This window comes from Oenanthe melanoleuca, chromosome Z (genome assembly GCF_029582105.1).
Source record: "Oenanthe melanoleuca isolate GR-GAL-2019-014 chromosome Z, OMel1.0, whole genome shotgun sequence".
NCBI lineage: Eukaryota > Metazoa > Chordata > Aves > Passeriformes > Muscicapidae > Oenanthe > Oenanthe melanoleuca.
Genome location: NC_079362.1, coordinates 59,571,532 through 59,585,439, shown reverse-complemented (window position 1 = coordinate 59,585,439; position 13,908 = coordinate 59,571,532). Strand labels below are relative to the sequence as shown.

General features: G+C 38.2%; 1 protein-coding gene across 2 annotated transcripts in view; it reads right to left on the bottom strand.

The window, feature by feature from the left end:
* The window catches only part of PLPP1 (phospholipid phosphatase 1), a 67,150-nt gene that overhangs the window by 35,283 nt on the left and 17,959 nt on the right, over positions 1–13,908 (bottom strand). The window contains exon 2 of one of the 2 annotated variants that reach the window (XM_056513509.1): positions 11,032–11,186. The exons of the other annotated variant lie outside the window; for it this stretch is intronic. Coding sequence (XP_056369484.1) covers positions 11,032–11,186 — 155 coding nt within the window. The remainder of the gene's footprint in view (positions 1–11,031; positions 11,187–13,908) is intronic. 2 annotated transcript variants of the gene reach the window in all.

Genomic DNA, 13,908 nt, shown 5'->3' with positions numbered 1-13,908 from the left:
TAACACACATACAACATCTGCACAATCTGTTTGTGTACCAGCATGAATATTCTTGGAAAAAAATGGCTGTATGGAAAACAAGCAGTGGAGGACTACAAAGAATATTTAACAAAACAATAAACAATTTTCTTTATCTTAGGCATATGGAGCCCAGTAGCACAAAAGCCCTTGACTTACACTCAAAATTCACTTGCACATAAAATGCATACCACTTTAAAGTTACACAACAAAAATTATCTGGAGGAGACACTCCCATCCAACAGTAAGGTATCAGAAAGATAAAAACAAACAGTCTCCATCGTTCCTTCCTGCAGAAACAAATGTTGCTGCAGTCTCAGTTCTCTCCAGTCTCAGTTCTCTCCTCAAGACTCTGTGCCAAGGCATAGCCTACTTCTTCCTTTCCAGATATACACTTAGCCCTAAATAAGCATGTGCAAATAAAAGAAAAGATGCAAAGAGCAGGAGAAAAAGTATACCAAGCAAGCATCAAGAGAACTGTTAGGCAAGAGACGTAGGATCTTTCCAATCCTCTTCCCTCTTTCTCTCCACCCACGGAGTCCTCCAAACTAAGCCTGACTCTTAGGACCACCATAAATGATACCGCTGGGATTTTTACCAACTATTTGCTATCAGTTTTGTTCTGCACACCATTAAGTGCTTAATAAAATACTTCCGTTTGAAAACAAAAGAACAAATAAACTAATGGCTCAAAAAAGGTGGAAATTTCCCTGAAGTGAACTCTGGTGAATGACACAACCTTATTCCTTGATCAGGCAGTTATAGCTCTATCACCTGGGCCCATGAATTTCAGCTAAACCTGTTGCAAAGAACCATGTGTCCTGCGTACTGCTGCAATCATAAAACCAACAGCATGCAAAAGTGGCAGAAAAGACCACTGTCATTGCCAAGACGGGTTGTTTCCAATTCCATGCCAGCGGGACTACAACTGACACAGCTCTGGAAGCCATCCAAGCACACCAACAAAGCAGAACAGCAGGATGGGCTAAGAGCCAAGCCAGAACCTCACCAAAACACTGCACTATTCAGATACCAGCCAACACAGAGCCTGAGAGCTGGACTCTGCAGTACAGTGCAAAAACACAGCCTTTCCTACTAGAAAAAAATTCCTCTCCCTTTCTCTTAACGGGAAGAATATCAGGGTTTTGAAAAACACTGCAGCCCAGACCTAATTTTTTCCGACCCCTTGTCTTGGTATTGTGACAGGTGTCATGATAGACCATCAGTTGTTTAGTATTTAGTTGACTTGGGTCAGGGATGAGGCAGAAGCACGTGCAGCCATGGTGAGAGAAGGTGACTTGTCAATACAATGCTGTGGTGTTTGCAACACGATATACATGGAATGAAAACATCATTTGCCCTGCACACATACTAACACCAACATTCAAGACTGAGTATTTGAGAAAAATGTATTGTTTGGACCTCCAAATGTAGAGAATTAGGCATATACAGATAAGAGTTTCTTAATTATTTACACAGTTACTTTTTTAGAGTTGGATAATTAAAACTATTGTGGTAAACAACTGTTCACAAAATTAAATTCAGCCCAAAAAAACCTTATCACAGCTTCAGCACACTGCCACAAACACCTGCGGTTATAGTTAGATAGTGTCACTGACATCAAATCACTAGCTCTGCATCACCCATTTTAAAGACCTGCTCTGTGAATAATGGTCATGGTACCTTTACTCCTCATTTCCTCTAAACCACACCTGGATGTTTCAGCTTCTCAAGGTGAGAGATTGAAAATTTTCAGAATGATGGGGTTATCTGGCGGGGGAGCTTTTTAAAATATAATTTCCATTTACTAGATCAGAAATAAAAAGCAGTGCTCTATGGATCACAGATATGATGTCCCTCATGCAGTGAGGATCTGTGTTCTTCCATGCTGAGTGAAGCTGCTTGAAATGTGCGTGCTTATTCTTCAGCAATATTGACATTATGACATAACCAGGCTTTAATTGCACCTTTCTGTATCCAGATCATGGAAACAAAACACCAAACAACTCTAGAATTGTTTTTGTTTTGCTTTGTTAGCAAGTATGAACAGCTAAAATAAAATTGTCTTCTCTTTCACAATTTCTTTCTACCTCCTTTACTTTGAGTCTTAAAAGTTCTGGCTATCTATGTAGTAGCCTTTAAGTAACCATTTTTTTGGAAGAACTATGCACCAAAATACAATACTGCTAATAAACTTTATATAATAAAGGTAAGTGTTTCTTCAGTTTCCCCCAACTGCACAAGAGATTCAAGAAGTAATTCCACCAGTCATTTATCTTATTGCTGTTCTCAGCACCTTTCAGTGTTGAAAGGATATATGCTCCATGAAAGCTCAAGAGAAATGTTTTAATTTCTAAAAAACCGATAACAGTAAAACTGATCAGATTAACTTAACATTGTTAAACTGTAAACTGAAATCACAGAACAACATCTGTAATTTACCTCTGCCTCAATCCAAGGCCATAATCAGTCTGAAAAACCATGCCAGAACCCTCTCACAAAACAAAGAGTTCTGTTCTGTTTTAAATAAATCAGCAAAGTCTGCCTTTGTGGGTTTTCAAGGTGTTTTCATTTCTAAAACCAAATCAAAATTATTTCAAATATGCAGCTTAAATATTTTCTGCAGTGTAGGTTTCCTTTTAAGACAATAAAGGGACATGAAAAAATCATTTAGCATTTTCATTACTGAATGAAGGAGGACAAGCAGAAGAACTGTGGTAAGTGATAAAGAGGCAAAGCTTCTTATTGTATCAAGTAAAACATTAGGGTTTCCCTTTAGTTATGATACAATGTACTTTTTCACCCTGACAGATATCATAATTTCAGAAGATGGGAGGGGGATAAGTTTTTGCGTCATGGCAGCAATTTCCTAAGCATGGAAACTCCTGGTACAGGTGGGCAGGATAGGACTGAAGATACCAAATGATACTTGTCTTTATAATGGCACTACCATCACTATTGTCAATGTCTTTAATTTCACAGATACAACTGAGGAAAAAATGTTTACTGTAGTATAGGAAGTGGTGTACTTGGACAGTAGATTTATTCACATAAATATCTAAAGCAGTTTCTCAAGAAAATGTAGCAAAGATTCAACAGCAGATCTCTGTGAGAAGAAATCCTGCTCATCTGGCCACAGTCACATTGCCACATTCAGCTAAAAGAAAGTTCCTACAATATCCTACAAATACCCATTTTCCTCAGTTTTCCCTGAAAGCAGAAGAAATTGGGGAGCTTAAATACTCCTTTTATGTAAGAAGTGGAGACAGCAGAAGAGCAGTAAAGGCCCTCTACTGAATACTTCTCATATGACAAAACCAAAAAGCTTCCCTGATGTACATTTCAGCTTCTAAGCTAGTTGTAACACAGTGAAGAAATTGCCTAAAGGGAAAATGACAACATGTATGTGAGAAGGAATTATAAGGTTGGTAAGAGATTACCTGTAGGGTAATCTCAAGGATAAAGCCAACAAGCTGGTGTTATGCAGTGCATATGCATTCTTAATGAATAATTAGCTGATGTACTGCTGACAGAGCTGGCAATGCTTTGATACAGTGGATGATCAAGGCCAGCCAGTTCTGCCTGCAAAACAACCCTTAAAGACTCAGGCAAGAGAACATATGGAGACTTATGCAGTAATGAGTTCAGAGTCATGCATCTGGAGGTTAAACAACTCTGTTGAGTTGGGAGCTTGTCAGTTCAAAATAGCTGAGGGAAAATAATGTGCTTCCTGGGTTGTATCAGTATTATCAGTATAATAGTGTGACCATTAGACAAGTCTTTTCAAAGGCATTAACACTTCTAACCATCTGACAAGAAATTTCTTCCGAAATAGTATTCAGTCAGAATTGGCAAATGCATCTGGTTTTAATTCATCTGTCTTAAGTGCAGACAGAGAAGGACTGCTAGGATATATTCCTCATTATCTCAAAAACAAGCGTTTTGTTTTGCATAGTTCAGCAGAGTCTAAGGGCTGTAAACCAGCTAAGTGCATACACATATTAGAAAAAAGAGCAATACTGATCCAACAAGCAACAAAAAATTAAGGAACTACAAATACAGTTGGTAATAAAGGTATAGAGAGAAATATAGCTCTGAAACACTTCAGTCAAAATACATGGAGTAGAAACACAAGTAGCTCAACTGATAACACTACATACTTTAAACAATTACTATACCCTTGTCCAAAAGTCTGACTCATACAGTATAATGGATTAGATTTCCTTATAAACTGGAGTGATTTCTGACTGATTATGTTAGGTTTTTTCCTAACAAACATTCTGTATAACTCAAGACTATTAGGTCTATTTCTTTCCAAGTTTCTAATTTGGCTAAGTTTTTTCACTGGGCATGAAGTTGCTTTCTCCACTGAAGCTGGACAATACTACTCTGAAGAGAGAGAACATCAGATCATGCACCTCCCTCAAGTTGTCCTTCCCACTCTCCTCAGGAAGGACATCATTTGGCATTTATCCAAGCTGTATTTCACTAGCTATGTTACTGCCATCTTTTGTATTTATTGCTCTGAGTACCCTATTTGCTCCTCACTGCACATGCTCTCTCTCCTCCAGGGCATTTATGACTACACTGAACAGGGCAGACTTCCAGAGAGCTCTACTTTGCATCTTCCTTCCTTGCAAAGAACAAAGAACACTTACTCCTACTGCTCACTTCTCACAGTTAAGTGGATTAGTTGTTCATTTCAGGATTCTTCCTCCAATCTCATAACTATTTAGTTTCTTAATATTTGGTTGAAGAAAACACTTGAATATACACATGTAAATAATGAGATTTTCTAAAAAAATGCTGCTTTAGCCTGTTCTCCATCTTCCTCATTCATCACAGGGATTAGGATAAGAACAGATGCAACTGACAGCAGGAAGCACTGGGTATGTTTCTGACAAAGTAGCATCTGTGCTTAAGTAGTAGGTAATAACATTTCTCCAGAGTTCAGAAACAAAAATTTAAAAGATTTTGTTGTCTTCTCTCCCAGCACCTCAAAAAAACCTGCCACCACTTTTGTGCTGTTATCTATGCCAACTTTATGCTGCAGCTTTAAACTAGAAGTGATACTTGGACTTACTTAAAAAAAAGAATACTTTGCGGTTTAAGTCTCCTTACAACAGAAGCTCAGATAAAAAGTAAAAATTATCATTTCCCCCAAATATGTTGTAGATATTTCACTACCAATTCCATCAGCAGAAACATCCACTTCATTACAATGTTGAAATACTGCCTGGAAAAACATGTTTTGCAAAAGCTTAGTTAAAACTTTTGAGCTGATATTATTGCTCACATTCTGTGAAGGTTGGGTAGGGTGTCAAAACCTCTTTGCAGATTAAATTAAGACTTTGGTTTCTCCTCAGTATAAGAACAGTGCTCCTTTCCACTTCTAATAGGAGTTAAGAGAGTTCAGGAGCACACCTAATAAACCATCACTCCACAGTTCACCAATATCAATAGCTCAATTTTTTGACATTCAGCTTTCTCCTGAAAAGACAGGCAAAACCCATCTCTTTGCGTGACCATATCCCTGCACAAGGCAGAAGAAAAAGAGGTACAGTGATGTGAGCCAGATGAAGGGAAACAGAGGAGGCAGCACAAAAAGGAACACTCTGCCTTACTTTCCCTGTTGCTTGTCTCTGGTTCCTAGTGAATTGCTTCCTTTTTTTAACACCCCTCTAGTCTCTGGTCTCAGTCCTAAATGTCAACAGCACATTATTAGTAACTGTGTGTAAGACTTGAAAGAAAAATGTATGCCATAGACTGTATAGATTTTTTCCTTAAATTACAAGACACAAATAAGTTGCAACTCCCTTTACCTACATTTCTCCCTATTCCATTTTACTCTTTCATATGCTGTACTAAATAATACTTCAAAAACCCCTCTATACCAATGTGACTGCTTGGCTTTCTCAGAGCTGTGACCAAGCATTTTAAAAGCCATTGTCTGGAGCTCATCCCATGTCAAAACGCCAACTGTCTTACTCAAACACTCCATCATTGAATTAAGAAGTGCACCTGACGGATTGAGGAAAATATAGTACCAAGTCCACAGGGCTAAAAAGTAAGTTGCTACAGTTTATTTACTTAAAATACAACTGTACTTAGTAAGAGTGATTTGTACAAGTAACAGAGGCAAATGGTGCTCCTCAGATCTTTCCTCACTCGATTTCAAGCTCACCAGACCACACCATGGACAGGTCAAAAAGTGAAGCCAAAAGCTGGATGCTGCTACTTTTCAGCATCTGGCCCCATAGCACTGATCTCAGCCAGGAATTACTCATCAATTCAACAACTCAATAAAATGCATTACCCTACACATTAAACCTTCAGAGTAAAACCACAAATTATTATTACTATGTTGGCCTTAAAAAGAGAACCAAAAAACTAGCAGTTTATTCCTCAGAATAAGTTTGGGTTCAGAGATAATGCTTATCTTTAGTAGTACAAGACAAACAGTTAGTATCAATCAGAACTCATGATAGATTATGAAGTTTAACAGCATCGCCCAAAAAATTCCAATGCCATAATACACCAAAAAACACAATGAAGGTAAAACATGAGCACCTTTTCAAAAAATTTACCAGATAAGAGACAATCTTGCTCAGAGCATAAAAAAACCTCTTACAAGTAATCTGAAACCTAAGAGTCAAGTTGAAGTCTACTCTAGTGTCAAAGAACAGTTTTAATTTCAATTAGTTGCAAAACTAACAACAGTGGGTCATAAAGCTTTGACACTGCTGAAAAAGTAACAAGCACATCTACCAATCAACAGTCTTCCACAGTTTTCATTAATCTCCTGTTTTATTCATCTCTATCACAGCTATAACTATATTTGTCCATGAAGACTACAAAATTAGCTCAGTAAGTGCTTCTATCTAATTTTTTATTAGATCTATCTAATAAAATATCTATATTTTTATAGATTTATATACATAGATTAAAAGATCTATAAAATAAAAAAAAATTTAATCACTGCTTCTAGTAAGTTCAATCTAATATCTGTTGTCAATAAAAGTTTCCCTTCAAAATGCATCCCTTTCATAAACAGCATAAAAGATCTGTTTCTTTTGCCATAAAAGAAACCAATAAATTGACTTCAAAGAATGATTGTGCTAATCTGTAGGAGGGAAAGTTTCACTCAGAACACTGTTAAACATGATATAAGCAGAACTTCCCAAAAACATTGAGCCTAATGCCTAATAGATTAAAGCTGACACAGGAGCAAAGCTACTTAGGTCCCTTTTGGGAAGTCACCATGAAGACATTTTGCCACACCAAACTGAGGAAAGTTTTGATTCAGCTTTTTTTTTTTTTTGTTGTTTGAACTATATAGAAATAAGTGCAACCTGACTACCCAAATATTTTTTGAATGTGTTCAAGGTGGAGAAATTAAGTCCTTCTCTCAAAGAAGTTCCAAACAGCAGCCTTTATCCCAGAGAAGTGACTTAACCAAAATTTTGTTTACTAACGAACACTTCCCTGTAAGGAACATCAGCATTTGCATTACTTGTTCTGGTAGCAACAAGTTGTGGAAAAATACTGTCTCCCAGAAACTCAGTGCAGGCCTTTGGCTGAGTTAGACGTTCTGAACTCTTCTCTCTACATCAGTCCATCATGTAATAGAAACCTCACAAGCGGCTTGTGAAGCTCCAGCTCTGGAACAAAACTGCCAGGTAAAGCACCTTCGCAGGGAACTACAAACACCCTAAAACAGGGAGCAGACAAAATTCAGCAACTCTCAGGCTGCTCTGTTGCTCTCCTGTGGGGAGAAGGATGTTTCTTTCAGAGAGGTTTTCCTTGCTCTGTGCTTCTCCCTTCCCCAATGTCACCTATCCCTGCAGCTAAGGGAGGCTGCATGAGTGTCACTGAAGGTAGCAGACTGATGAAACAACATGATTGGAGGACAAAAAAAAAAAAATCAGTTTGGAGGGGATGTTACCAGAAAAGCCCAACTGAACAGGACATCTACAAATAAGATATGGTTGGACCTCACTGGAAGAGAAAAGATATTGACATTAATTTGTTGTTTATACTTGAAAAAGTTGGTCTTATGCAGACAACTGAAGACCAAAGATGACAGACTGAGTACATTTCCAAATACTCCTAGAACTGAAAGCCATGGACAATGCCTTGTCATGGCTTTTAAAATATATCTAAAAGACTTAGTAAGATAGAAACAGCAGAAAGATCTTCTGAGGTTCCTTAAATGTTAGAAACAATTCATGTGTGCTGCTGCTCTGCTCTAGACACTGGCCTAAGTAATCTAAAGAGATTCAGTCTTTAAGACTACTATCAAGACTTGTTTGACCCTAAATCTCAAAAAATTCTAATACAACAATTGTGGTTCCCATCCATACAAAAAGAACAATTTGGAAAATTGAGAAGCATCATACTATAAAGCAGCACTTAGAAAAGAATAAACATTAATTTCTCAGATATTTTATTTCCATATAAAAGGTGGCAATTGCAAGAGAAGGGGTTCAGAGCTACAAACAGAATAATGATTCCTAAAAGCATTTTTTTAGAATTCATAAGTTTCTAGCACATCTTCTAAATCTTTATAAAATGTCATAAAAACAAATGTTCATGCAACCTAGTTTCTTTTACGTACAAGAGACTTAATAAAATATCTATGTATGTTTGGGTTTTTTGGAGGTTGGGCTTTTTTCTCTTTGAAATTATTTTATATTCCATTACAAGCCTACCCCAACAAAAGCTTTTAGTATTATAATTATTATACATCAAGATGTTCAGGCCATTTCTTATTATATTCTGAAGACAAGCAGGCCCATCATGCAAAAAGGGGCAGATGTGTAAAGAGTCCTACCACTTAGGAATAAGTGTCATGTTGAGGCAGTCTAATTAGGGAAGAAAAATCTGTATGAAGATGTCATTTATCAAGTCTAGATGAACTTTTTGCCATCAATTCATTCATTGAGGATTCTGCCCCTTTCAGTAAAGTCTCATGTCAGGACAACAATTTTCACTAGATGTGGGATAATTAGAACTATTGCCCAAAAGTCTGTCATGAGTGTGTTGTGTTTCTGTTGAGGATATTGAATCTGGAACACACTACTTCCAATGCCTTGAAAAAGTCTCAAGCCTTCAGTGGGTCAGACCAAAACAAAAAACATCCTGAATTCAGATTCCCAGACTGACCAACCTTCCCTATCCATTTTGGATAAAGGCAGTCCTGAAGACAGCAACCATTCAACTGGAACCCGCTTACAATTCAGGAAGTTGTAATATCCCATGTCTCATAGTCCCTAGCTGTATAGCTTACTCTAGCCCTTAGTTTTCAGTAGCTTTGGAAGATTTTTCACCTCTTGCATGAGACTAAAGAGCTCTCTACATTTAAAACTGAGATTAAGAGAGCCATGTTAACTACACCAAGCAGTTGTTTTAAGGTTTTGAAAGCATTCAGACTGAAAAGCAAATGACCTGGTTACACTGTATTGCAACAACTATAAGTGCTCTAAGTTGTTTGGTTTTTTTTAAAAACCTCTCAGCATGGAGACTAGAAGTGGTTGTTCAAATTACAAACTCCAGCCTCCTGCACAGAGACAAGCAATGAAAATCCACTGTGTGACTCCTATGAAAGTACCATAGCAGAAAAATACCAGAATAGACTGGAATTACTGAGACATCTGATTTTTGAGGTGTAACTTTCACTACAAAGGTTATCAAAAATGGTCACAGTCCATACCACTCTTTAAATGTTTCATGTGAATTAGCTCTAAGTCAGATGTTGCCCCATGGCTTCAGAGCCACAAAAAAAAACCACTCTCCAATGACTTGATATTACAGCAACACCTTCAAATTTAAAAATGAATGATAATAAAAAATTCAAGCAATGCAGCTTGAACTGCAGTTCGAACATTTCATTAAAAGTCCAAAACTGCACAGAGCTCCAATTGCTAGTTCACCTGTACCCATATCAATGAAGGTACACAGGAAATCTACTGGAAAATAAATTTTCCCAAAAGGTGTGCTGAAGATATACGTACTTGTCAAAGTGACAAACTTTCCTTAAAAGTGAAATTATACTAGTGATTACTTGATTTGTCAATCTCCTGTTTATTGCAAAGGTCTAATGGATGCTTTAATAAATAAGCACTAATAATGAGAAAACCAGAGTAATGCATGTAAAAGTTCTGCAGGTTCACTTGTTTCAAATTGTCTTCCAACCTTAAACTACTTCATATACTTCTTACTGATTAATTCAGCTTACACATTTTTCAAATAATACAATATTATCATCATCTTTCATATGGCTTGATCAAGTACTGCAGGGACAAGCAATATGTAGCTTCAGATTCAATACTATTCTGCACCATTAAATTTTGATTCTCCAAATCAGCTCAAGCCTTACTAAAAACTGGGATATAAACAGGCTTAAAATAGTGTTAGAAAAACCTACCAAATAATGAAATTGTTCTTTGTCAAAATCATGTGGTCTTTAAAACAACTGAGCCTCTTTTCTACAAGCTATTAGACTTTCAGTCTCTTTATCCCACCCTTCTTTAAAGAGTAATCACATTACTTTCAAGCTTAGAAAAAGCTTCTGAGTCAAAATTAGCCTTATTTTTGTAGAAAGTATGTGGAAGCAACAGTCACCAGTTACAGGTGTGTGCACTGCATCACAGTGCCAAGTTTTAACATCACAAGTGTTTGTTAGCAGACTAACCCATTCTAAACTAGAGATTCCATAATATATTGGAAGACATTCCATTCCATAACATTTTGAAAGACATTTTTCCTCTCTAGTGATAAAAGCCTAGTCTAAATACACTTTTTTCTGTTCCTAAAACAAATTAAATTAGCAACACTAGCAGTTAAGAGATTAGTTCCAGATTTTCTGTGCGAACAGTAGCAACAGCACCTTTCACATGCATATATGGGATTTTGCCTATACAGACTTGTCTTCAACTCATTTACAGTGCTGAGCTCTTGGAAGGCATACATTTTACTCCCATCACCAAAGCTCCCTATATATTAGCTACTTACAGAGAAAATGGGCAGGGTGAACCCCACTGTGTAGAGGACAGTGGATGTGATGGTACTGTCATGGAACGGATACTTGATGCTGTCATCATTACAGAAAAAGCCTCTCTGATACGGTTTTATTTTGGCCAAGTTTAGAACACCAAGGGGTAAGCCAGCTGTTGGGGGAAGGAAAACAAAACACAAAAACAAGAAATACATGTGGTTAAATCAAAAAAAAAAAAAGAAATCATTTCTAATCATGCATGGAGGAAGCTACCAAACATGCATAACTCAAATTTCCTAATTATCATGCAATGCACACACTTACCCAATTCTGTTTATAGGCATTTCTCTTTCAGAAGACTACTTCAGAAAGACTCTGGTACCCCATCAGGTACCAATGTTGAAAAAAAGTTCAAAGTCTTCCATCCACAAGGTGAGTTGCCACCAAACCACATCGAACCAAGATTATATTCAAGAAAATGCCTTTCCCCCTCACATGACTAAACAGTTATTGAGGGCAAACAGCCTTTTGTCCCTCTTCCCTCTGCCACTACCCCATCACCTTGGCTTGTATCTGGATTTGCCAGCCTTGTTCTATACACTATAATGTGGTCAGTGTTTACAGATAAGACAAAGAATAGACAACAGGTTTTATCATGGTTAGGGAGTCAAAAATTTCATGCAAGTAGTTTTCATGCAGGTAATGTGAAGAGAACTGCAGGCACACTAATGGACACTTTGAATGGATTGCATCTCCAGGTAATGAGATCATACCTTGAGATTGCATTTACACAGCTTTTTTACACTTTGGAAGATTTCTGCATGAAAATATACAATTATTAACATGGCAGCTGAGACCTGGGTACAAGTGACGACTCCCAGAATCTACACACTGTGATATATTACCAATTCCCTCTCTACAAGTTAACTTGTATTATACTGACAGTCATGTGAAAGAAGCCATCAAGACTTCTGATAATTATATTCAGGTCTAACTTTTTTCTGATAAGAATCACCTGCCATGTAATACACATCTGTAGAAGCAATAACCTCAGGAAATACAACTTTTTTCTTTCTCATAAAATCAATAAGGTTCAAAAGGACCTGCAAGATCCAAAAGATCCAAAGTCCAGCCTTTAACCAAATAACACCATGCCCACTTTCTCCCTGTCCTTTGACCAATCAAGCAAGCGACAGATTGAAGTGGTAAATGACATTGCGCTAAATCCCCAAACAAAACAAAAAGTAAGTTTTGTTTTAAAACATAGTTAAAAAGGGCAAATAACTTTGTATGTTCCCCAACATCCACATAATATGCAATTCTGCAAATAGACACTCCATACGTAAATTAGAGGGTGAGTGCAATTACTGAAGCAGAAAAGACTGTTCAGTATATAAACAACCTGCTGTACTGAGAACAAAAAACATCTCAAAGAAGTTAACATGATGAGTGATTGCTTTGATTTCTGGTGACAGCTGTTGACTACTAGCTAAGTAGCTTAAAGGTGTTTTAAGTAAGCTTACTGCTTTATACTTCATTAGAAGAAAAGACATCAAGAGTGAAATAGTAAGAACAGAGTGATAAATCCTGGCCCCTTTGAGCTGCTGAGTTGCGGTGCAAAGGCTTGTGAAGTGCATATTGAAACTGTACGTGGCTGGTACACCCCAGCTTTCAATTCCTGAGAAAATTGCTATGGTCACAAGAAAACAGTTTGGGAATATTTCAAATCCTCTTACAGAGCAGAGGGAAATTTTTTTCACAACCTGAAAAATGAAAACTGTCCATGCTTACTGATTCTTACCATCCCATATAGAAAAAGTGATCCAAAATACAAATAGCATTAAGCTTATTCAAATTCAAGCATGAAGTTTTTCATTACGTAGCATGGTATACCGCTGAATCAACTATATCTCAAAGGTCTCTCTCCTTCCTTCTGCTTTAATGACTGAGAGAAGAGCTAAAGCTTGACCAAGCACAAGTGGCAGAGAGAAGCAGATGAAACAGAATTGTAGCCCTTCAAACATGTAATTCGAAAGGATCCTTTTCTCAAATACTTTAACCCCCCCATGTATTTCTCCACAATTTATAGGACTTTTCAGTGTAGTCCAGTCCAGCCCACAGCTTACAAAAAGGTTTTATCAGCCAGTCTATTCACAGCATCTCCTCAATCTCTTCCCATTTGGAAACTTGGCTCTTCACTGACTCTAGTATCCTTTCTGCTCTATTCCTCTCAGTCACGGGAGGTCAGGAGATCTGCAGTCTTATCCGAGCATTAGAAGGGTTACAATTGCACACAGAAGGTGAAGGAGCTGTGCCAGGCCATGCAGGCTGCGTGGGGAACGCTGGATGAACCTGCCAAGTGCAGGCGTGGGAGGGGGCTCGGCTGGAACAGAGCCCAGCTGCGTTTCCCCCAGGCTGCGTGGGCAGCCGGGGCTTCCCCTCCCCACGGCTGCTCCGAGACGCGGCAGGGCCCCGGCTGAGCTGCGGCCACGCTGGGGGAAGCTCAGATCTTAGCAAAGGTTTCCTTTCCCCTGGCCATCGGGGCCCCTGCTGAAAACAGGGCCCAGGCGGCTCCCCCAGCCCTGCCAGGCCTCGTGGGGAGCGGGCCCGGGCCGGGCCAGGCCAGCCTAACCTGGTCACAAGCCAGAAGCCAAAAGAGCAAGTTCTCACTTTTACCAATGTGATTCATGGAGGTGAAGTAACTTCTTAATTGGTTTCCCAGGCTGTCAATTATTAAATCAGCTTTAAGACTGGTCCTCAGCAACTCATAGAGGAAGTTCTCATAGAGGAAAAAAAAATAAAATCTATATGTGTGTGTATCTGTGCCCTTCGTGCCCTCTCCCTAGGTGACTTCCATGCAAAACCAGCACATTTCTTATGCTAACTGATCCTAT